The sequence below is a fragment of the Ictalurus punctatus genome, chromosome 4 (genome assembly GCF_001660625.3).
Source record: "Ictalurus punctatus breed USDA103 chromosome 4, Coco_2.0, whole genome shotgun sequence".
In the NCBI taxonomy this organism is placed as follows: Eukaryota; Metazoa; Chordata; class Actinopteri; order Siluriformes; family Ictaluridae; genus Ictalurus; species Ictalurus punctatus.
In genome coordinates, this window is record NC_071284.1 from 14,949,137 (window position 1) to 14,972,500 (window position 23,364).

Sequence of the window (23,364 nt, forward strand, 5' to 3'; positions counted from 1 at the left end):
ATGCCAGTTCGGCCGAAGGGGACCTTGATTAATTGGAGTGGGTGCAACAGCGCTTTTGAGGTGGCTGGCAGATTCAAGAGCTGATATTCGTGACATGCCGTGCACCACCTGCGAACATAGCCGCAAATGCCCAGCCAATAGAAGCGGGCCATGAGACGGTCCAGGTTTTTAAGTGCCCCGCCATCAGATTATGGTGTGCCGCCTGGAATAATAATACCCGACGGCTCCTTGGAACCAACAACTGGATCGTTTCCTCCTGCGTGAGTCGTCTGAGTCACTCGATGTAGCCTATATAATATAATTTTGTCCCCCAAATTAGTGGATGGGTGAGGCAAGGACTAACCACTTCCTCCACTGCATGGTTTCGCCCCCGAAATTTAACGATGACCAGCACCAGCAGATATTCGTGAACATCTCCATGCACACACCTCACCTTCACAAAACGTGCTTTTCCCAATGCCTCATCTTGAACCAAGTGTTGGTGAATAGAGGTCTGGTTACATCCCGAGTACACCAATGTGTGGTATGTACCCACTTGAACAATCACTGGTATGCAGTATGTACCGGCCCGATCAGGGGCAGCCTGTGGCTCGTCGGGGATCCAGACCAACACTCCCACCTCTATCACGTGGCTGGAAATGCCCAGGTTCCATGCAACGCCAACACGCCAGGCTTTACTCCAACACCTGCAGTTCGGATTCACCCATCTGGGGGAGAGAAGAGATAGACACAGGGAAAGGGGGAGGGAAAGCATAGGTTAGGGGAGCGGGTCTCAGTGGATGAGCAGCAACGGTTGAGCCGCCCACTGACCCTCTGGCCAAGCCCCGCACTGCTGCGGAACGCTTATATAGTTCCAGGAAAGCTTCTGGGTTATCCTGCGGTCCCATCTTGGTGAGGGCAACGCGGGGGCGGAGCCACAGCAGCCGCTGGGGCCGTGGCTGGAATACCAGCCTGCTGGTCCCGGCCCTGGAGCACTTGCCGGCCAGCTGTCTGGGTGTTGAGCAGGTCCTTTATCAGCTGCTCTTGGTCACGACGTAACTGGAGGAGGGCCTGATGCTGGGTGTGGTGGAGTTTAGCGAGGGACGTGATGAGGTCGGCCAGCGGTGAGGATTCCATGTCTGCATCTTTCTCAGCTCCTGGGTTTCAGCACCAGTGTAACGGGCTTTGCGTTCTCTGTAAAAATGAGGAAGCCGGAGACAGGCTTGAGACAACTCAAAAAGGTGCTTTTATTTTTCTTTCACTTTAAACTTTCACACACACACACACACACACACACACACACACACACACACACACGGCTTTGTGCTGTTTGCTCTCTCTGTCTCTCTTGAGCCCTTTTTATCCTCACATCTTCTCAATGCAACACAGAACGTTCATTAATAGAATTCCCCTTAGGGGTGCATTCCTCCCCACTCGCTTTCTTCGGCTCCGCCCTCCATTCACAAATGTAATATTCATAGATCGTGTAACTGTAAAATAATGTATGTAGACTTTGAATTTCTTTTTGCTGTATTGATCATTTTATTTTGGCCCGAAATTATGTGAATAGTTGCTTATTTTGAAACATTAAATCAACCTTAATGATTCCTTGTTGTTGCCTCGTGACTGCTTGGTCATGAACTTACAACCCCTGAAATTCTTTGAAGTATGAGTTTGTGAACATGCTGAGGCTTTTTTTGTCATGCTGAATAATTTGTCATGTGCCTGTACATTGTTTATTTTATTTTATTTTTTAATGTTTTTGAAAAGGGTGGAGGAATGAGTGACACACAGTAGAAGAGGTGTTTTGGGTAAAGGGTTTCCTGTATTTCCATGCCAAGCTGTAGCCTGTCACATGACACGTTCGGGGATCACTTGCCTCATGGTTTCTCCATGGAGTCTGGAACAATCTGGAGTGCTTCTCCTAATTCTACATTGACTAGCTGAATGCGAGTGGGTGTTTATGCTGCACACTCTCCCTGTGCTACTCTTTGTTTCAGAGCATTTGGAATATGATGGAAGCGTAAATGTGCTTGTGCAGGTTGAGGTTTTGTCTGCTGTAGTTTGGTGTTGGCTCGAGGTAGAATTCTAGTATAGCTACCAGTTTCAATGTACAACTGTGTTTGTAGAGGTCTTATTTACAACCAGGTTTACAATTTATGTCTATGTTTAATATCAGTGGTTAATCCTGATCTGTTCTCCAGCTCCTAACAATAATGCACACAGGGACCACATCAGGACATAGCTCATACAATTCACGTATGGTATATAGGCTGCACGATTGTGGCCAAAATGATAATCATGATTATTTTTAATCAATATTGAGATCACGATTATTCATTGATTTAGGGATAACACATTTTTATTGCACTTTCACATTTAAATAAACAGACCGCTGCTTTCACATCCATGTTGTGCCACATTCCTGCTAATGTACAAATCTTTGCATTAAATTAGACTGGTCCTTAAAGTGCATCATCTCGTAGAAGCAAAATATAAATAAAATTGTACCTGAATTATAGGATAAGTAAAGCTAAAAATGCCATCAACCAAATGAAAATATGTAACCAAATGAAAACAATTCAGGCGTATGCAGAAAAGACAATAACAGTGTTTACAGGAGGAGAGACGCAGCAAAATAACCAATAGAGTGGTGCAGGGATGACGTCATTTTGTACCGGAACACGGAAATTAGCATGACACTGGTTCCCTCGACAAAAACCCAATAGGATTTTCCCCTAGGGTTTTGGATCAGCAAAAGTTTACAATACTAACACGTTTTGTTCATAAAGATAACTTACTACACACTTTTATGAAGTTTGAAGCCTAAATACAATTGCCAGAAATAAAACGCTAACCGTATGCTATAAACAAGCTACATCACGGTCGCTCGACTTCAACGTCATCATCACCGAGCTTCCGACAACTTTTCCAAACTTGATTTAAAAACATTTTCCATAATACGTAGTTACTCTGTGGATGAATCTTCCTCCATGGTTTTTTGGGGGGAATTGTGCACAGCATACCTGAACCAGTTTATCTGCAAAGACTTTTCCTGTTTGGCATGATGACGTTTAATGTCCCCGACAACGTCTGTAGTCCCATTTAGCAACATGTTAGCAACTGCCTTTTTGCTTGTATTTTTCTCATTTGTAAGTCGATTTGGATAAAAGCGTCTGCTAAGTGAATAAATGTAAATGTACATGTAATACACGTAAAAGCTTTTTAAAAAAATCACGAGTGGGGTATTACTGGTGTATTTTATGTCGTAGAATAATGTGAAAATATTTTGAGCTTGTGTTCCCCACAGACCTTATTTCAGGCTTTTAACCAAAATCCCATTTAAAAACCCCATTGATTCGGGAAAATTAAACCAGAAAGGCTAAAATGTTAACTCATTTCCTGGTTTTGGCATTACAAAATGATGTCATCCCTGTACCACTCTATGGTGATTGGCTGAAAGTTTAAGAAGCGCTAGATTTGATTATGCAGCAGAGGATGAACTTTAAACGTCAGTATCGTAGTCGATCATGCACAAGTAATCGTGGGCAGTCGAAATCGTAGTCAAGATCAATATTCCATTAATTGTGCAGCCCTAATGGCATATTTGCACACTTTAGTGTGTATATATACACAGTGCCCTCTGAAACTATTGGAATGGCAAGTCCGATTCATTTGTTTGTGTTCTACTCCAAAGACATTTTTGATTGAGATCTAAAGATTGAGGTCAGTTGAGAGTTTAGGATTTTCGCTTTTTTATTTCCTGGTATTTACATCTAGATGTGTCCAACAACATAAAACATAGAACCTTTTATATCAGACCACCTAAATTTTAGGTGAGCAAAAGTATAGGAACAGATAAGTCTTGAAGTAAATAAAAATAATGAACACCATGTTTGTTTGCATATCCTTTGCTTGTAATAACTGCAACAGTGTTTCTGTCATCAGCTGGTGTTTTCAATTTTTGGCAGATCCATTCGGTGTCTGTTGCTCAGTACACTAGTGGTTTCTTTCTTTTTCAGGACATTCCAAATTGTTGTGTTGGCTATGCCCAGTGTTTATGCAATGCCTTGGATTCATTTTCCCTCTTTTCTTAGCTTCAAAATGGCTTGCTTTTCTCCTATAGACGGCTCTCTGATCTTCATATTGGTTTAACAAATGCAGCCATCACAGGTGAAACTAAAGAGCATATGTTCAGAGATATTTATTGTTTATGCAATCAATCTAACAGGACATAACTGGGGAACAAGAAACACCGGTCAGTCACGTGTTCCAATATTTTTGCTCACCTATAAATTGGGTGGTCTGATGCAAACTGTGTCATGTTTCGTGTTTAACACATCTACATATAAATACTGGGAAATAAAATCTGAAATCCTACACTCTCTTCTCATATTCATCTTTTGATCTCAAACCCAAATGTCTTCAGTGTACAGAAAGAAAGAAAAAATTAATTGGCCTTGCTGTTCCAATAGTTTCAGAAGGGACTGTGCATACACTCACCGTTCACTTTAATAGGAATACCTGCACATTTATGCAGTTATCTAATCAGCCAATCTTTCGGCAGCAGGACAGTGTATAAAATCATGCAGATACAGGTCAGGAGCTTCAGTTTCTGAATTTTCCCGGAGATCTGCAGTTTATAATACTCAGACCTGCCCATCTGGCACCCATCACCATGCCACGGTCAAAGTCACAGGGATCACATTTTTCTTCATTCCGATGTTCGATGTGAACATTAACTGAAACTCTTAAACTGTGTTTTCATTAATTTGTCCATTGTGCTGCTGCCACATGATTGGGATAAATGAGCAGGTGTACAGTTGTTCTTATTAAAGTGGACAATGAGTGTATGTACATACTTACAAAGCTATGGCCATACATACATACATACATACATACATACATACATACATACATACCTTTTCAGATATGTATTATTTATATGCTCTTGTGTGTGTTGTCTTGCACCCTTACCTTATAGTGTATACTCTTATCTGTACTGTACAGTCTATTTATTGTTTTGTTACGTAGTCTTTGGTGATGCTGCATCTCATTTTACTACACCTTTGAATGAGCATGTGACAAATAAAGCTCTGAGTCTTGAGTAGTTGTTCTGTTATCTAAAATAAAGGGTCTTTTGATACTTGTTGATTATTACATTACATGTGCATTGCTGTTACTGAAGAAGAGCGATGATGTCATCTGTATGTACTGTATGTGCCTGTTTGCGGGTGTGTCATGTCTGGAGCCTGTAACATTGAGGGAATGATGAACATGGCTTTATGTTTCTGTCAGTGCTCCTCTACAGATTAATAATCGAACATCTCACAGTTCAGGCACGACCCATCTCCCTCATTTTTCTATTTCTCTATTTTTTTTAGTCCGATCTGTCTGTTCAATCTGCCTCTCGGCATAGCTTTTAAGCTGGTAGAATGTTAGTGCACGGTGATGCCAGACTGCTCACACACCACCATATGTGACGCCTAAGCCTGGAATGAACAAGTCACATTGGAATTCACAGTGTCTGAAGTGAACAGTAAGTGTTGCAGGGAGCTGAGTCACTCATTGTGGCCTGTGTGGATCTAACGTGTGGTCTGATGCCCCTTGTGGCCGGATTAGGTATCTCGCGCTTTATTTTGAATGGCTGAAATAGTAAGGCTGAATTGGTGTGAATTTCCTTTTAGCTTGTCCCTGATCTCTTTCTTTTACACAGAGAAAGATCATGAGATGTCTGATTATTGTTATTTATCTTTCCTTTCAGGTTGGGACAAACACTCCTACGGTTACCATGGTGATGATGGGCACTCCTTTTGCTCCTCAGGGACTGGCCAACCATATGGGCCCACCTTCACGACGGGTGATGTGATTGGCTGCTGCGTGAATCTCATCAACAACACATGTTTCTACACTAAGAACGGACACAGCTTAGGTAACAGAGCAAAAATGCTACCTGTGCTGTCAGAACATAAACCTGCTGAATACGCATATACAATAGTCATGACCTTTTGACTCGAAACCTACTGAACTTGAAAAGCTTTTATTTGTTTTGTTTGTTTGGTCTTAGTGGATGTTCATCTGTCTTTTTTTTTTTTTTCACCCCCTCTTCCAGGTGTTGCGTTCACAGACCTCCCAGTAAGTGAAACGTTGATCAGACTTACAGGCTCACGTACCGAGACAGTTTGTTTTCACTTCCATACTTTTTGGAATGCTTTGTTTTCCAAGTTTAAAGGGTGGTAATGTGCGTGGCTGAGTTCTCTGCTGGGAGTGAATGATTAGGTAGTAATCCACGTGTAGTGACTCAGTAACTAGTGTGAAAATGTGCGATCACAACGATGCAAACAATATCTATACTCTCTATGGATCCTCTTATTTTGGTGTCCCTTCTATGTTTTTTTTCTTTTCTTTTTTCCTCAGCCCAACCTGTATCCTACAGTAGGGCTACAGACTCCTGGAGAGATTGTAGATGCTAACTTTGGCCAGCATCCTTTTGTGTTCGACATCGAGGACTACATGAGCGAGTGGAGGGCAAAGATCCACAGTATGATCGCTCGTTTCCCCATCGGAGAGCGACTCGGAGAGTGGCAGACAGTGCTTCAGAAGTGAGAACCCATTTTTATAACTATTACATCATCAAACCTACTGTGTTATAGTCTCACATTTATATGTACACCATCATGCACAGATTAAACCATGTATTTGCCCTCTTACTGTACAATTTTCTCTATAATCTATCATCTCATTTATATGCGTTTTGGGTGGCTCATGAAGCAAAGATCCGTGGAGTGCAGTCCTGCGATCAGGTTTTGGCTCTCCAGCTTAGACTCACCCGGCATGTATAGCTATGCTGTTAAGTCATCCTGGCTAATGTTGCATCTCTCTCTCTCGGGCAGTCCCTCTGAGTTTGCTTTTGTGTATAATTTTGTGGTTTCCTCTCAACTGCTAAAATCATACAGTTACAGTTGTACTGTAAGCCCCAAATTATAAAATTTAACATTTGGTGGCTATTTTTGTAGATACACCTTCCTTGTTGCTATACTCGTTGACCCTTTGATCATATAAATCTACCACATGAGTGCACGGTATAGGTCTAATTTAACCCCTGTTTTTATTCACAATGTGTTCCCCTGTACCCCAACCATCAATCCAAAATGCAGCTTGGGTCATGATCATAGATTTTGGTAGGGCAGGACATTAATAATGACATAGCCTCAAACTAAATTCTAAGTGTTATTGACAATTATGCAGTAATTCTTTTTTTGTGTAACCCTGTAATAGACTGTTGAGGGTCAACAGCATACAGTCACCAACATATAGACTAGAAGCTCATTTTGAGTGGTTTTAGACAGGGGCGTAAGCTGGACTGTTAATAATCTGGGGCTGAGCCGAGATACTTCTCCATCTCATTTGTTTAACATAACAAAAAGAAAGCTTCATTTTTTCCCTTCACACTAACGGACTGTGTGAGCTAGTGTTTGGCAGAATTGAGAGCTGTCAGCCAATAAGACACGAATATTTCCACGCATTCACCTGTAAACTCTGTCTGATTGTTCTCGACTCCTTTCACTGAAGATACAGAATCACAACACCGGCGCCTTCTTTTGCTGACGTTCAGTTACGTAGTGAAATACCGCTCCTAGTGGAATATTATTTGGGACTAAAGAAAGAATTCTTCAGGGCCACAACCCTTAAAGTCCAGGCCAAGTTACACCCCTAGTTTTAGACATAACTTTGTTCAGCTGTGTTTGATGTAATGTCATTAACCAGGGCGGACATTTTTCAGCAAAATTTCCAGCCCAACCATCTCAAGAACAACAAAAGATACCTGAAACTAGCCCCAAATATTTGGCCATCGGAAAATGAAGACGATTTTTTTCTTCTTTTTTCCTCAGCCTTTGCATGGGAAACAAGTTTTTCCTACGCGTTTCGGATGTACGGATATAATTCATCTCTCTTTTTTCCCCTTCTCCCAGTCTTGAAATATGTCTTACAGTAGAAATGGTTCTGTACATCATACACACTGTGTGCACTTACACTTTGCTGTATTGCAGAAATGTATTCGATTTAATTAAGATTATTTGTTATAAACAAGATCTTTGCATCCATGGGTTATTTTTTAACTAGTATAGTCTTGCAAACCTGCCATTAACTGTCTCCTTCCTTGTGCATGAGGCAGCACAAAACCTGTCCCAAAGTGGGGCAATGAGCATGCTGCCCCACGATTGCGCAACATCTAAAGAGGTGAGCAGATCAATGGAACATTTGGCTTATATATGTCAAACAGTGACTGTCACTCAGAATAGGTTATTGGTATTTTAGGGGAATTTAAAATGTATGGGGTTGTGAATGAGCACTTGATGAAGATTCATATTTATTGAACGGCTGAAATGAACCCCTAGTTTCTGGAGCGTAGATGTGGGGATTTGTGCTTGTTCAGCCACAAGAGCATTAGTGAAGTGGCCTGGAACACCGTCAGCATTCCAGTTCATCCCAAAGGTGTTCAGTAGGGTTGAGGTCAGGGCTCTCAGTGCAGGCTACTCGAGTTCTTCTACACCAACCTTGGCAAACCATGTCTTAATGGAAATGCTTTGTACACAGGGACATGGTCATGCTGGAACTTGTTTAGGCCCCTTGGTTCCAGTGAAGGGAAGTCTTAATGCTACAGCATACAAAGACATTCTGGACAGTTGTGTGCTTAAAACTTTGCGGGAACAGTTTGGGAAAGGCCAACATGTGGCTGTGATTATCCGATGTCCACAAACCTTTTGCAGTATAGTATATATGAGTGTACCAAGCACAGCAGTGATGCTAACATGATAGTAGATATTTCATTAGTACAAAAGTATCAGCAGTGATGTTGTGGTTATAAACACTGTTAACTTATACAGTGGTTATAAAAAGTCTATACATCCCTGTTAAAATGGCAAGTTTTTGTGATGGAAAAAATTGAAACCAAGATAAATCATGTTTGAACATTTTCCTCCCTTAATATGAAATTACAGTCTATAAAAATGAACTAAAAACAAACATTTTAGGGAAATGTGCACACCCCTAAGCGAATACTTTATTGAAGCACCTTTTGATTTTATTACACCACTCAGTGTTTTTGGGCAAGAGTCTTATCAGTGTGGCACATCTTGACTTGTAAATATTTTCCCCACTCTTTCTTGCAAAAATATTCCAGATCAATCAAATTGTAAGAGTATCTTCTGTGCACAGCCTGCTTCAGGTCACCCCACAGATTTTTAGTTGGATTCAGGTCTGGGCTCTGGCTAGGCCATTCAAAAACATTGATCTTCTTTCGGTTAAGGGTGAAATTCCTTTTAATCTTCAGCTTACTAGCAGACACCTGAAGGTTTTGCACTTAAAGTGACTGGTATTTGTAGCTATTCATGATTCCCTCCACCTTGATAAAAGCCCCAGTTCTGGTTGATTAAAAGCAGCCCTAAAGCATGATGCTGCCACCACCATACTTCAACATGGCTATGGTGTTTTTTGGTGATTTGTTTTTTTTTTGGCACCAAACAAACCTTTTGGAATTGTGGAATTATTATATCTTTTGGTATTGGTCTCATCAGACCACAACACATTTTGTCACTTGGTTTTGGGGTGCTTTGGTTGGGTTTGGATGTTTTTTGTGAGAAAGGGCTTCCGTCTAGTCACCCTACCCCAAAGCCCAGACATGTGAAGAATATGAGACATTGTTATTACATGCAGAGAGTAATCAGATATCATATAGTGGTCAGATATTCCTGCAACTCCTTTAATGTTGCTGTATGTCTCTTGGCAGCCTCCCTGGTAAGATTGTGTCTTCTCATTTAGTAAATTTTAGAGGGATGTCCTGTTCTTGGTAATGTCCCTGTGGTGCTCCATTTTCTCTATTTGTTGATGATGGCCTTCATGTTATTCCATGGTACATTTTATGTTTTGGAAATTCTTTTATACCCCTCTCCTGCTTCAAGTGCAGTTAATTATTTGCCATGCTATACGTGCAAATAGACGACTGCTTGAAGCTGTGGGCTGCGTCTGAAACCACGTACTTCCCTACTATGTAGTAGCGGAAATACGTGTATTTCTCTTACTATATTGTAGGTAAGTACGCGGTTTCGGACGCAGCCGTGCTCTCTTGTTTGCCGTCAAAAGGTTGAGCACTGTCGTGTGTGTATGTGTCCTGTCACAGAATGCAGTGAAAACTCCCACACGACGTTAATAGTGTGAGTAAGGTGTACTAATGCACTTCGATGACGTGACTAAAATAGGAATACTCCACGTCTTCATACAATGTGTTTACTTTGAGCATTAAGGCAATCAATAATCTCTGTTTACATGGTAGCTTCTTAATTAGTGTATTGTCTCAATCAGGTTAATATCGGAATATTGTCACTGCTGTATTGATGATGGTCCACAATCCAAATCCACAATCTGATCAGGGGTGGTACTGTGGTGGGCTGTGTGGTGGGGTAGAGCATTATAAGGTGGCTGACACATTGTGCATAGCAATAGATGGGCTATTATTCAGATTAGGTCTGCTGGTCTAAAACTGGTTAGCTGCATGTGAAATATATACTGTACATTGAACTGATAAAGGATCTTGGCAGGTGATTACTGGATAACCTCTATGCTGGCATTTTGCTCTAAAAATAGTTGTAATCTCTGTTTGGGAAACCAGCATGGAGCACCAGGAGTCGTGTTATGAAAAACGTGTGATTATTAATGGTAGTGCCAACATCCATGGTATGTGTAGGAGTACATGTAGTTTTTTTTCCTCTTAAGCCCCTGCCCCCAAAAAGTCTACGCACAGGCCTGCATGTAGATCAGGGTTGTAACCGAACAAGAATATGTTATTTGGAATGAGTAATGTATTCAGATCTTGTGTTCTAAATGAATACAGATGCGAATCCGGGGCAGAAAATGCATTATGTTTTCAGGTTTGTCCGTCAAGAATGAGTAGCTGAATGTTAGTAGGATTTATATGGAATTAGCTTCCTTCCTGTTTGTCATACAGAGGTGTTACTTACACCTTCACCTACTCCATTTTCATTGGTAGCTACCTTCAGTTCATCCTTCCGTCCAGCCATCAGTGTGTCTGTGTCGGTCCAAGATTCTCGTTAGTGTGATATCTCAAGAACAAGTGTTTGAATGTTTGTAGGATTTATATGGCATTATCATTGTAAAAAGCAGATGAACTGATTAGAGTTTGGGATTTTATCCAAACAGGGTGAAGGTCACAGCAAAGTCTAATGTCTGAAATAGTTTTTCTCTATATATTTTAGGGCTTAAGTATATTTTAGGGCTATTTCTGACATACAAATTAGTAACAAAGACTAGACTTGGTGGTGGTGGAGGCATCCCGTCAATGGCATTGGCTTTGAGTTCGACTTGTTTTGGAAAGGTTCACTGGGCATTGGAGGTATGTGACAAGGGACACAACAAAGAAGTAAAGCAAGTGAGAAGGTTTTTAATTTTATGCGGATGAACGGTCAGATGTTTAGCTCGTGGATACAAGTGACTAGTCAGATATGAAGCTTATAGGGCATTCATTAACGTGAACATGAGTTTCTGTGTGATGCATTTCCATGGTTCATTCATTCATCCTTTGTAACTGCTTGGTCAACCCACGTGAGGTTTAATTCAGAATACAGATACAAACACTAAACAGAAAGTATTTATGCATTGCACCCCTAACATACATCACGTTGAAGGAACAACGGACATGATGCCACGCGGTCTCTAACATTGTGTGTGATGTTTTCTTTAGTATGGTATCCAGCTACCTGGTGCATCATGGGTACTGCGCGACTGCCATGGCCTTTGCCCGAGCCACAGAGACCATGATACAGGAGGACCAGGCCTCCATAAAGAACAGGCAGAGTGAGAACCCACATGCAAAACAGAAACACGCGCACACACAGCACCTCCTTACTCTCTCCATCTGTTCAACAACAACGTCTTGTCTCCCATATAAGTGCAGATTCATCTTTGTTTGATCATTATTTTAGAGAACATGTTGTGCTTAATGACCCTTGGTGCTTGAGGTTACATGTTGCCTTGTAAGATTCTTCATAGTTTAAGTGCTTGCTGAAAAGAGTATCTGAATGTGTGTCACTGACTTACCTTATACTAAAACCTTCCAGGCCTGTTTTTAAAACAACGTTGCAAAGGAACTGTAATCAAATTAGAAAGTCCAATGCTATATCAAAACTGCTATTTCTAGACTCTTTAGCAGTGCATGTAATGGACAAAATCTAGGAAATCTGATTGGACTAGAAAAATATACCGTGTTATATACAGTGTAAGATTACTTCTGTCATAAGTAGAGCAAGTCACCGATACTACATTTTCACCACACATACACTCACCATGTACTTTCAGGCAATTGTCCAGTGCACACAAAATCATGCAGATCCAGTCCCTTCTGAAAGTGTTGGAACTGCAAAGCCATTTATTTTGTTTTTGCTATACACTGAAGGCATTTGGGGTTGAGATAAAAAGATGAATATGAGACAATGGATCAGAATTTCAGCTTTCATTTCCTGATATTTACATCTGGATGTGTTAAACAACTTGGAACAAAGCACCTTTGGTTACATGCCAGTTTTTAGGTGAGCAGAAGTATAGGTACAGGTAGTCTTAAAGTAATTTTTTCCTCTTTCGACTGCTTCCTTTTCGGGGTCACCACTGCTGGTTGCCAGGCCTCATATTGATTCTGGCACAAGGTTTTTACATTGGATGCATTTCCTGATGCAGCCCTCCCCATTTTCCAGGCTTGGGACAGGCACTCAGAGTGCACTGGCTCATGCAGCCCTCCAGTGGCTGAGGTTGGTTCCCTGTCCAGGAATCAAATTCAGGCTGCGGCAATGAGAGCGCCGCATGCTAGCCACTAGACCATCAGGGATCCAGATAGTCTTAAAGTATATAACACTTAATATTTGGTTGCATATCCCAGTAACTGCATCAAGCCAGCTATGCACTTACATCAGCAAACTGCTGCATTCTTCCTTTCTGATGTTATTTGTTTTTTTGTTGTTGTTTTTTTGAGGGGGGTGGTTCTCCCTTCAGTCTCCTCTTCAGTCTCCTCTTCAGGAGGTGAAATTCATGCCCAATTTGGTTAAGGTCTGGTGATTGACTTGGCCAGTATAAAACCTTCCTCTTTTTTTTTTTTTTTGGTGTGTTAGTGTTTTTCATTATCTTGCTTGCATGATGAAGTTCCTCCCAGTTAAATTAGATGCATTTCTCCGTAAATTGGAAGATTGTTTCTGTAAACTTCTGAATTCATTCTGCTGCTATCATCATGACTTGCATCACCAGAAAAGATTAGTGAGCCTGTTCCAGCCATGTAAGCCCGAGCCATGACACTACTTTCACCGTGCTTGACTGATAAGCTTTTGTTTTGGATCATGAGTTGATTCAATCTTTCTCCACAGTTTGCCCTTTCCATCACTTTGTAGAGGTTAATCTTGGTTCCAGAACTTTTGTGGCTGTTCTCTGTATTTCATTACAAATTCCAGTCAGGCTTTCTGAATCTTACTGCTGATGAGTAGTTTGCATCTTGTCAGTTGGCCTCTATATTTCTGCTCTCAAAGTCTTATTCGAACGGTGGTTTATGATACCTTCACCCCTGCCCTGTGGAGGTTGTTGATGTCACAGACTGTTGTTTTGGGAGTTTTCACAGCTCTCACAATGTTTGTCATCAGCTGCTTCTGTTTTCCTTGGCCGACCTGTGTCCATGTCTGGTTGTTAGTACACCAGTGGTTTCTTTCTTTAACGGGACATTCCATATTGTTGTATTGGCTATGCCAAATGCTTGTGCAATGGCACTGATTGATTTTTCCCTCTATTCTCAGCTTAAAAATCTCTTGCTTTTTTCCCATAGACAGCTCTCTGGTCTTCATGTTGGTTTATCCTTTTTAACAACAAATATAGTCTTCAGAGGCAGGGCTTAGACCAAACCCAGGGCTCAGACCAAGAGTAGACATTCAGAACTATTAACTGTTTAAACAGTCAATCTAATAGGACACACCTGGGCAACAAGAAACACCTTTCAGTCATATGTTCCAGTATTTTTGGTCACTTGAAAAATGGGTGTTTTCAAACAAAAGGTGCCATGTTCTAAGTTGTTTATCACATCTAGATGTACATATCAGGAAATGAAAGCTGAAATTCTGAACTATCATCTTTGGATCTCAAACCCAAGTGTCCTTCAGTATATAGTAAAAACAAAAGATTTTGCCTTGCCGTTTTATTATTTTCCGAAGGGAATATGCTTGTCAAGAGCTTCAGTTAATATTGATGGTCTTTTTCCAATCTTCAACAGTTTTGGTAAACCTGTACCCACTGTAGCCTGAGATTCCTTTTCTTAGCTGACCGGAGTGGAGCCTGATGTGGTCTTCTGCTGTTGTAGCCCATCTGCCTCAAGGTTCAGTTTATGTGTTCCGAGATGCTGTTCTGCTCATCGGGGTTGTAAAGAGTGGTTTGAGTTAATGTCCTGCTGTCAGCTCAAACCACTCTGGTCATCCTCTTCTGATCTCGGTCATCAACATGACATTTCCACCCACAGAACTGCTGCTCACTGATGTTCTGTGTAAACTATAGAGGCTGTTGTGTGTGTGAAAATCCCAAGAGATCAGCAGTTTCTGAAATCCTCAAACCAGCCTGACTGGCACCAACAACCATGCCACAGTCAAAGTCACTGAAATCACATTTTCCCTCATTCTGCTGTTTGATGTGAACTTTAACTGAAGCTCTTCACATGTAGCTGCATGATTTTATACATTGTGCTGTTGCCACATGATGAGTGATTGGATAGCTGCATGAATGTTCATCTATACAGGTGTTTCTAATAAGCTTGTTGATCGGTTTATAATATTGTAAAGTATTATTTACAGATGTACAGTTTCAGTGTTATCTTGTGGAAATTGTTGGTGTTAGACATGCACTTATGGAGTGATATTTTTATTATTATTTTCATTTTTGTCAGTGTAATTATTTTTCAAGCCATTATGTTGATCATGGGTTCAGGCATTTTGGCAACAAGGCATTTGGCTAGGTTTTGCATAGAGGGTAAGAGTGTGTGTGTGTGTGTGTGTGTGTGTGTGTTTCTCCTCTATGTGGGAATAGGAATACAGAAGCTGGTATTGGAAGGTCGTGTTGGAGAGGCCATTGAGGCCACACATCAGCTGTACCCCGGACTCTTAGAACGCAACCCCAATTTACTCTTCATGTTGAAGTGAGTTTCTGCACGCACGCGCGCACACACACACACACACACACACACACACACACACACACGAGGTCTAAGTATAGGAGTCTCTTACTGGGTCAACAGGTTGCACTCAGGTCGATGACCGGTCACAGTGCAGAGCCTGTGCATTTGGGCTTGGGGAATCTCTTGGGTAAATCACATAATTAGTTGGTTGGAACTGGTTACCTTGCACTCTTCATAAATATGGTATTTAATGTGTACTGTTGATTCAACTATTAATTTTTACTAGCTGGTCAAATATTAAAAATACAAATAATTAAATATATAAAACTTGTGTACATGCCCTAGATGAAGTAAGGTAAACCATACTAACTGCCATACCTTGTAGTATAGTAGGCAGGAACTGGTTCTAATTGCACTTCTCCAGCGCAGAACTAAACCCAAGACTATTGAAATACTATTCAAAATAAAAATAAGCAAATGAGGGGCTCCAAAGGAGCAACAGAAATACATTCTCTGTCGCCGAGAGCCAAGGGAGCAAAATTGGTCGTCCTATCTGGGACGCAGGGACGGAATACTCCCTCTCTTCCCCTGTAAATTCCAGCGACACTAGCCAATCATGGCCATCTGTGAGGTCATGTATGTGGAAGAGGGCAGATTTGCGCTTTTCCTCAGAGTATGTAATTCTGCCCTGTGACCACATGAGCAGCAGTTTAAAAAAAATAATAATAAAATGTAGTTGGCTGGTTTCATGTTAGTGCTTTAATGCAGGGGTGGGCAATATTATCCAGAAAGGGCCGGTGTGGGTGCAGGTTTTCATTCCAACCAAGCAGGAGTCACACCTGACTCCACCTGTTTAATCAGTTGATCTTGGCTTTCAATAGACTCAGGTGTGGCTCCTACTTGTTTGGAATGAAAACCTGCACCTACACCGGCACTTTCCGGATAAGATTGGACACCCCTGCTTTAATATTTAGGGAACATAAAGATGTTTGAGCACAATCATGCAATGCATCTGTGGCTGAATCTCAAATGTCTTTATACACTACATATGAAGGCACTAGGTTATGTTATGTTATGTCCTATGTAAGTGAAAAGGAAGTAATTTAGAAATTGCCCCAGAATTATTGCAAGTTGCTTGGGCCCTGAAGCAGCAAAGCATCCCCACACCATCACACGTCCACCACCATGCTTGGTTAGGATTTTACACCAGATGTACGGGACTCCTGTCTTCCAAACAGTCCCAATTTCGACTCATCAATCCACAGAACATTTTCCCAAAAGGTTTGAGGATCATCAAGGTGTTTTGGCAAAATTCAGACGAGCCTTAATGTTGTTCTGGGTTAGTAGCATGTGACAGAGGACTCTGTCACCGGCCGATACAGCACATCTACATAATGCCTTACGAGTCACCTACACACACATACTAGCCTTTTCCTCAGGTGCACACTAGGGATTGCGCTACTGCTTTATTCTCATACACGCATAAATTTTCATTATACCCTACTCTTTTCCGCTAATCACTCTCTCATAAAATAAGTTTTATCACAACATCTTTACTACTTATCTGCATATTTGTTAGTCATTGTGTTTGTTTGTGGTGTGGATTATCAGTCATGTTGCGTCTTCTGGGTCTGTTCTGCCGGGGGTATGGCAAGCGTGAGTGGCTACAAGCAGGTGGCAGATCACGCATCCTTTAATCAGAGATTTTACCGTGCACTGTGCAATGCCTCTGGCGGTCAGACTGTTCTGTGTCTATGTTTAAGGGGGAAAGGAGAATATTCTTTTTGTTGTTTGTCTGTGTTATTTATCATTTGCCTATTTTGCTTTTTGGTTTTGTTGTTTTTGTTTATTAATGTTCAGAATATTGAATATCAGTTATGTGCATATTGTTGCTGTACAAATACTCCCCTTATACTTGCCTGTTTTAATTGAATTACCCATGTGGGCGCAGCCTTGACTCTTTAAGCGTGGGTCTTACTCACATTTGGGGTGGGGTGGGATCGTGAATGGTTGTGCAACGGAAGTGCCAACAAAATAGCTTGATCCTTTTTGTGGAAGGAAGTCCATCTAAGAGATGTTTGTAAATATTTAATTTAATTTTGATATTTATTTCTTTATTTTTTTCTCTCTTTTCTAATCCACTATTTTTGTAAATATTTATGGCACGATTTGGGCCTTTTTTTTTTTAATGGACACTGTAAATAAAACATTGCACAGACATGCTACTGTGGCTAAACCATCATTTCTTGTACGGAGAGCCTCAAACAACATGCCTTCTTTACACATTGGTTTTTGCGTCACCGCACTTCCATGGATGCCATTTTTGCCCAGTGTCTTCCTGATAGTGGACTCATGAACAGTGACCTTTATTGATGCAAGTGAGGCCTGTAGGTCCTTCAGTGTTGTCCTTGGCTCTTTTGTGACTTCCCGGATGAGTAGTTACTGGGCTCTTGGAGGAATTTTGGAAGGTCGCCCGCTTTCCACTTGGGGACAATGGCTCTCACTGTAGTTCTTTGGGGTCCCAGAGCCTTTGAAATAGGGCAAAGACATTTTTCACACAGGCTCAGTTGGGATTGGATAACTTTTTGCTACGATAAATAACATTATGATTTAAAAACTATATTTTGTGTTTGCTCAGGTTGCCTTTGTTTTATCTCAGGTTTTGTTTTAATTTCTGAAACAATTTAATATGAGATATACACAACAGCAGAAGAAATCAAATACTTTTTCACAGCACTGTAAATAAATAAATTTAAACAATCTAATCATTCAAAACACTGATCCCCAAGTTGCTCCCTATGGCAGGCTAGCACCTTGCATGGCAGCCCATTGGGGTGTGGGTAGATGTGTGTGTGTGTGTGTGTGTAGGTGTGTGTGTGTAGGTGTGTGTGTGTAGGTGTGTGTGTGTGTAGGTGTGTGTGTGTGTAGGTGTGTGTGTGTGTAGGTGTGTGTGTGTGTAGGTGTGTGTGTGTGTAGGTGTGTGTGTGTAGGTGTGTGTGTGTGTAGGTGTGTGTGTGTGTAGGTGTGTGTGTGTAGGTGTGTGTGTGTAGGTGTGTGTGTGTAGGTGTGTGTGGGTAGGTGTGTGTGGGTAGGTGTGTGTGGGTAGGTGTGTGTGGGTAGGTGTGTGTGGATGTGTTTGGGTGGATGTGTTTGGGTGGCTGTGGGTGTGTGGGTAGGTGTGTGTGGGTGGCTGTGGATGTTTGGGTGGGTGTGTTTGGGTGGATGTGTGTGCGTGGGTGTGTTTGGGTGGATGTGTGTGCGTGGGTGTGTTTGGGTGGATGTGTGTGAGAGAGAGAGAGAATGGGTAAATGAGAAACTGTGTAAAGTGTGTTGTAGCACCATTAAGGTTAAAAGGTGCTATTCAAGTGCAGACCATTTCCCATTTAAAACTGGGATGTGTCTTAAATTAAAGTCACTAGAAAAAGGACTTTTGAAGAGAGTAATTAGTAAGCCTTGTTCACACCCGGAGTTATCATGCGTCCAACGTGATCAGATCACATGTGGACAATCCTAGTGGTTCACATCTGGCATGATGACTCACCACTTCTGATCGGATTTCATTGGTTTCTGCTGGAGAAAGACACGGTCAGGCACGGTTATTACATCAGTCTTCTGCTGCGTTTATTTTCAGGTGGAATTGTCCTGTGAATAGTATCTCATGTACCAAACATTTTAATTGTGTGATCTGATAACAAAATGAATGAGAGATGAGAAGACGAATGAAATTATGAATAGCAACTGTTTTTGTCTCTGCTGTTATAGCATTGTCTTTATCCATTAGTGTAGTGGCAGAGAGCTCTCCCATTCAGCACTATCTCCAAACAGTCTCGCACTGAGGACATATTTTCCCACTAGGGCAATGACGCAGTCGATTAGTTAGTCCTTCATCGCTGTCTGAGACTCATTCATGTTTGTACGACGAATGTAAAGTGGCCATATGCATCCAAGACCACCTCCGAATATGGTGAGTGTCTTTGAGACACATTTGAGCCCATTCACACCTATACATATCGCTGATCCGATCACCCAGTGCGCATGTTAATGCCAGGTATGAACGGGACCTAAGACACTTTTTAGTAGGGCTGGGTAAAAAAAAAAATCGATTCTCCGATTTTAATTGATCTTCAATGTAATGAAACGGTATCGATATCGGGAAATCCCCGAATCGATTCTTAATGCGCGTGCTTTACTCGAGAGGATGTGAAAATTATCTGTAGTTCGCCTCTCATCCTGAACATGTCCCCATATTTCATATTTTGAATGTTGAAAACGTTTTTATTTCTTAAACATTTTTCGAGTTATTAATGAATTTCACTCATTTACAATGCTGCTGTTTTTTTTTTTTTTTTTTTTTTTTTTTTTTTTTTTAACAGTATTGTGCAGTTTGTGCTTACCTCGTGTTCATTGTATGCACATATTTATGATTTCTTGTTACAATGTTACTCAAAATAAAAGTAAAAAAAAAACATTAAACATAATTGTGTGAGTCCTATTGTTAATGTAATGATAATGAGTCTTTATTGATCACATACAGTACAGTGAAACTCTTTTCTTCGCATATCCCAGCATGTGAGGAAGTTGGGGTCAGAGCGCAGGGTCAGCCATGATACAGCACCCCTGGAGCAGAGAGGGTTAAGGGCCTTGCACAAGGGCCAAATAGTGGCAGTGCTGGGGCTCGAACCCCCAACCTCCCGATTAGCAACCCAGAGCCTGAATCGCCAAGCCACCATTGCCCCTAATGTAAATGTGTATTTCAGTAATATAGCTAAGTATGAGGGTTTCAGTTACCAGCATCTATATTAAAACATGGATTCCATGTCTGCACAACTAACATTTTAAATGAAATATTGATAACTAACCGATATCGAATCGAAACCATATAATAAGAATCGAATCGCCAAATTGGTCGCAATACCCATCCCTACTTTTTTAGCATAGTGACTACTAGCCTTCAGCAGAAGATTTGTGTGCCGGTAGAGACGCGAGTTCAACCAGAGACGTTAATCATGACGTGCGTTTTCGTGATGTGTCATTTGCGAACAGGCTGGCTCTTTTTAGGTTAACGTAGGTGGAAAAACTGCTCATCTATGTGAGCTGGTTTTATAGATGTAGCCAAGCTGTTACTCTAAAATGTGATTTTAATCCAAATGCTTCCATGGAAACGTCTTTTCAACATCTGAGCTGTTCGTTAGTGTGAATGGTGACACGTGGGTTTGGCTCTCGGACATGACTGGGAGGATCCGCCTGAAGATGTACTGCACATGGTCAAGTTTTATAAGCGGAGGCAATCAGTTATCAGAATAAGAGTAAGGAAATCTTCTTAATGAGGCTTAGACAGCTGGCACAGTAGCATTAATGAAGGGATGAGCCAAAAGAGACAGCTCTTATTGGGGAGCTGAGCCAAATGGTCTGACACTGAAAAGAGTTGGACAGTAGTCTATTCAGTTGTGTTTAATTAATAGAAGGTCTGCCCTATTTTTAGATTTTGACTCCTAGCGCTCAAGTCAAAAGGATGAGACATTAAATCAAAAATAATGACATAATATCTTGCAAGTCATTAAGGCTATGTTCACACAGCAAGCAAAAGTGGCCCAATACAATTTACTGACCAAATCTGATTTTTTTTGTTGTTGTTGTTAAGACTGTCATCACGCTCCTGAGTGGACCTGCATGTGCAAAGGAACAATGTGTCATGCGATGCGTTCAAGCTCAGTGTAAACACGGCATGTTATTCAGCCACGGCTGCTTCTTTGGTTCACGTCCTTGGTTTCTTTAAATTCGAACCTGGCGCCGCAGATTTTCCTATGCCCGCATTTGGCTGTTTCTTTTTAAATCTCTTCAAACACGGAGCAGTTGCAATATATGCCTTCTAATTTTTGCTTACACAGCAACATCACCCCAACTTTTTGAGGTCCATTACTTCACATTACATCTCACCACTGAAATCCTCCTTCACTCTTATACTCCATTTGTCCTTCCTGGTAGTGTGAAATTATGATGAATGTCGAGGTGGATTGATGGGAAAGCCGCATGATTGATGACGGAGATTGCGTTGCCACATAGTGGGTCAAAGTGACCCAAATCAGACTTTAAAATGTCACATTGTGTTTTTTTTGCTGTTCACACAGCCATGCAAATAACAAATCTGAAGCAAAATATCAGATTTGGGACACTTTTGCCTGCTGTGTGAATGTAGCCCAAGTCAAAATAAATCGATACAGTATTATGTAGAAATAACAACATATAGCACTTCAACATTTTTCCCCACAACTTTTGTACTGTATCACACCCTAGCCATACTACAGCGAAAGCAGAAAATATGTTCTGGGAGAAGGCCTCTGATAGCAGGTCAGGTTTACTTTTATTGAAGTCATAACTGGTAGCAGATTAATTGCCTATAGTATCTGTTACAGATAAACATATACTACCTACATTGTCTGTCTGCTTGTATGTAGAATAAAGGGATAGTGATGATCTAGTGTATCTACACTAGCAATATTGAATGTTGTAAGTACCCCTTTGAATGAATCAGATTAATAGGAGCACGTAAGTACCCCTTACGTACCCCTTTGAAAGTGTACCCCTTTGAATGAATCAGCTTAATAGGAGCACGTCCAAGGCAGTACAGACAGTCTGAGAGATTCACTCAAACCTTGAATCAATTTTGACAGCGAGTGTGACTGTTATCACAAAAGTGTCTGGACTGCTAAGCTATGAATGTCAGTCAGGGAGTGTTAAAGGATTGCAGAGATATCTGGGCTCATTTTGACACCTGAATGGCTTGAAGATGTCTCACATACACAGTGCTGTAACATGGGCATCTCATCTTTTCCAGGTGTCGGCAGTTTGTGGAGATGGTGAATGGTACAGACAGCGAGGTACGATGCTTTAGTGTCCACTCCCCCAACACCCAGGACAGTTATTCCGGTTCCCCAAGCCTTAGCCCCCGGCACGGAGCCACCAACCCCCACCTGCATAGCACAGGTGACGTTTTTTTTGTTGTTGTTGTTTTCTTAACAATGACGACACCTTCAGACCAAATCATTAGTGTGTGCACTATTATTTAGTTGAAACAGCGGTGTAGGGCTGGTTTCAAGTGGTCATAATCTGTCAAACAGGGCATTACACAGAAGGGAATGCTTTTGTAAATTATTTTGGTATTAGTCACAAAATGCATGGGAAATGTATGGGACTCTCCGTCTGTAAGTGAGAACTGTACGCAATTGCTGGTTTGTCAGTTACGACTTATGCTGTATACTCTCTGAGAGTCGAAAACAGAACGTGCTCTTTAAATTGGTAAAACATGAATAGAAATGTAAAAATATTTGTCTACCATCTCTACACATTACAAAAGTATGTGGACACCTAACCATCACATTCCATTCCATTCCATATTTAGGCCTACCTTTGCTGTTTTAATAACTTCCACTCTTTGGGAAGGCTTTCTACAAAATTTTGGAACATTGCTGTGTGGATTTGCCCATTCAGCCACAAGAGTGGCACAATAGTGATGTCAGGCAATGAAGTCAGGTGAGGAGGCCTTTAGAGGCATGTAATCGCCATTCAGGTTCATCCCAACAGTGTTCACTGGGGTTGTGGTCAGGGTTCTGTGCAGGCCACTTGAGTTCTTCTACACCCTCCATGTCTTCATGTAACACACTCTGGGACATTGTCATGCTGGAACAGGTTTGGGCCCCTTAATTGGGAAATCATTACCATTTGTATTTCAACAGTTTGGGGAAGACCCACATACGGATGTGAAGTTCGGGTGTCCACAAACTTTTGGCCATAAAGGGGGGACTTTTTTTTTTCTTTCTTTCTTTTTTAGATAAATGAAATATACTGAGCACTCGTCTGGAGTGTACTGTGTAGCTACTGCAGTACTATATTGACTAACCTGCTAAAATTCATTTGGATAATACAATCGTGTAAATTTACATCTAAAATTATTTTAGCATATAGCCTGTCACAGCCATTTAGGCATTTTTTTGCATTCATAATGACTAGCTATAGAGTTATTAAGCTATTAGAGTTATTAAGCTAGCATGAGTTGCACTTAGAGAGTTGGCAGAGTTGGGCACCTCAGGATGTGAGCTGACAGTAACAATTAGTTTCTCTTCAATCTTGTTCAATACGTCTTAAAGCCCCACCCCAGACTGTGTGTTATTGGCTGACCCATA

General features: G+C 41.2%; 1 protein-coding gene across 6 annotated transcripts in view; it reads left to right on the plus strand.

Moving 5' to 3' along the window:
• ranbp10 (RAN binding protein 10) overlaps nucleotides 1-23,364 on the plus strand; it is a 63,559-nt gene that overhangs the window by 25,450 nt on the left and 14,745 nt on the right. For all 6 annotated transcript variants that reach the window (XM_047155079.2, XM_017465816.3, XM_017465818.3 and 3 more), the window contains exons 4-9: nucleotides 5,744-5,911; nucleotides 6,092-6,114; nucleotides 6,397-6,581; nucleotides 11,738-11,850; nucleotides 15,097-15,205; nucleotides 22,020-22,168. In XM_047155079.2, coding sequence (XP_047011035.1) covers nucleotides 5,744-5,911; nucleotides 6,092-6,114; nucleotides 6,397-6,581; nucleotides 11,738-11,850; nucleotides 15,097-15,205; nucleotides 22,020-22,168 — 747 coding nt within the window. The remainder of the gene's footprint in view (nucleotides 1-5,743; nucleotides 5,912-6,091; nucleotides 6,115-6,396; nucleotides 6,582-11,737; nucleotides 11,851-15,096; nucleotides 15,206-22,019; nucleotides 22,169-23,364) is intronic.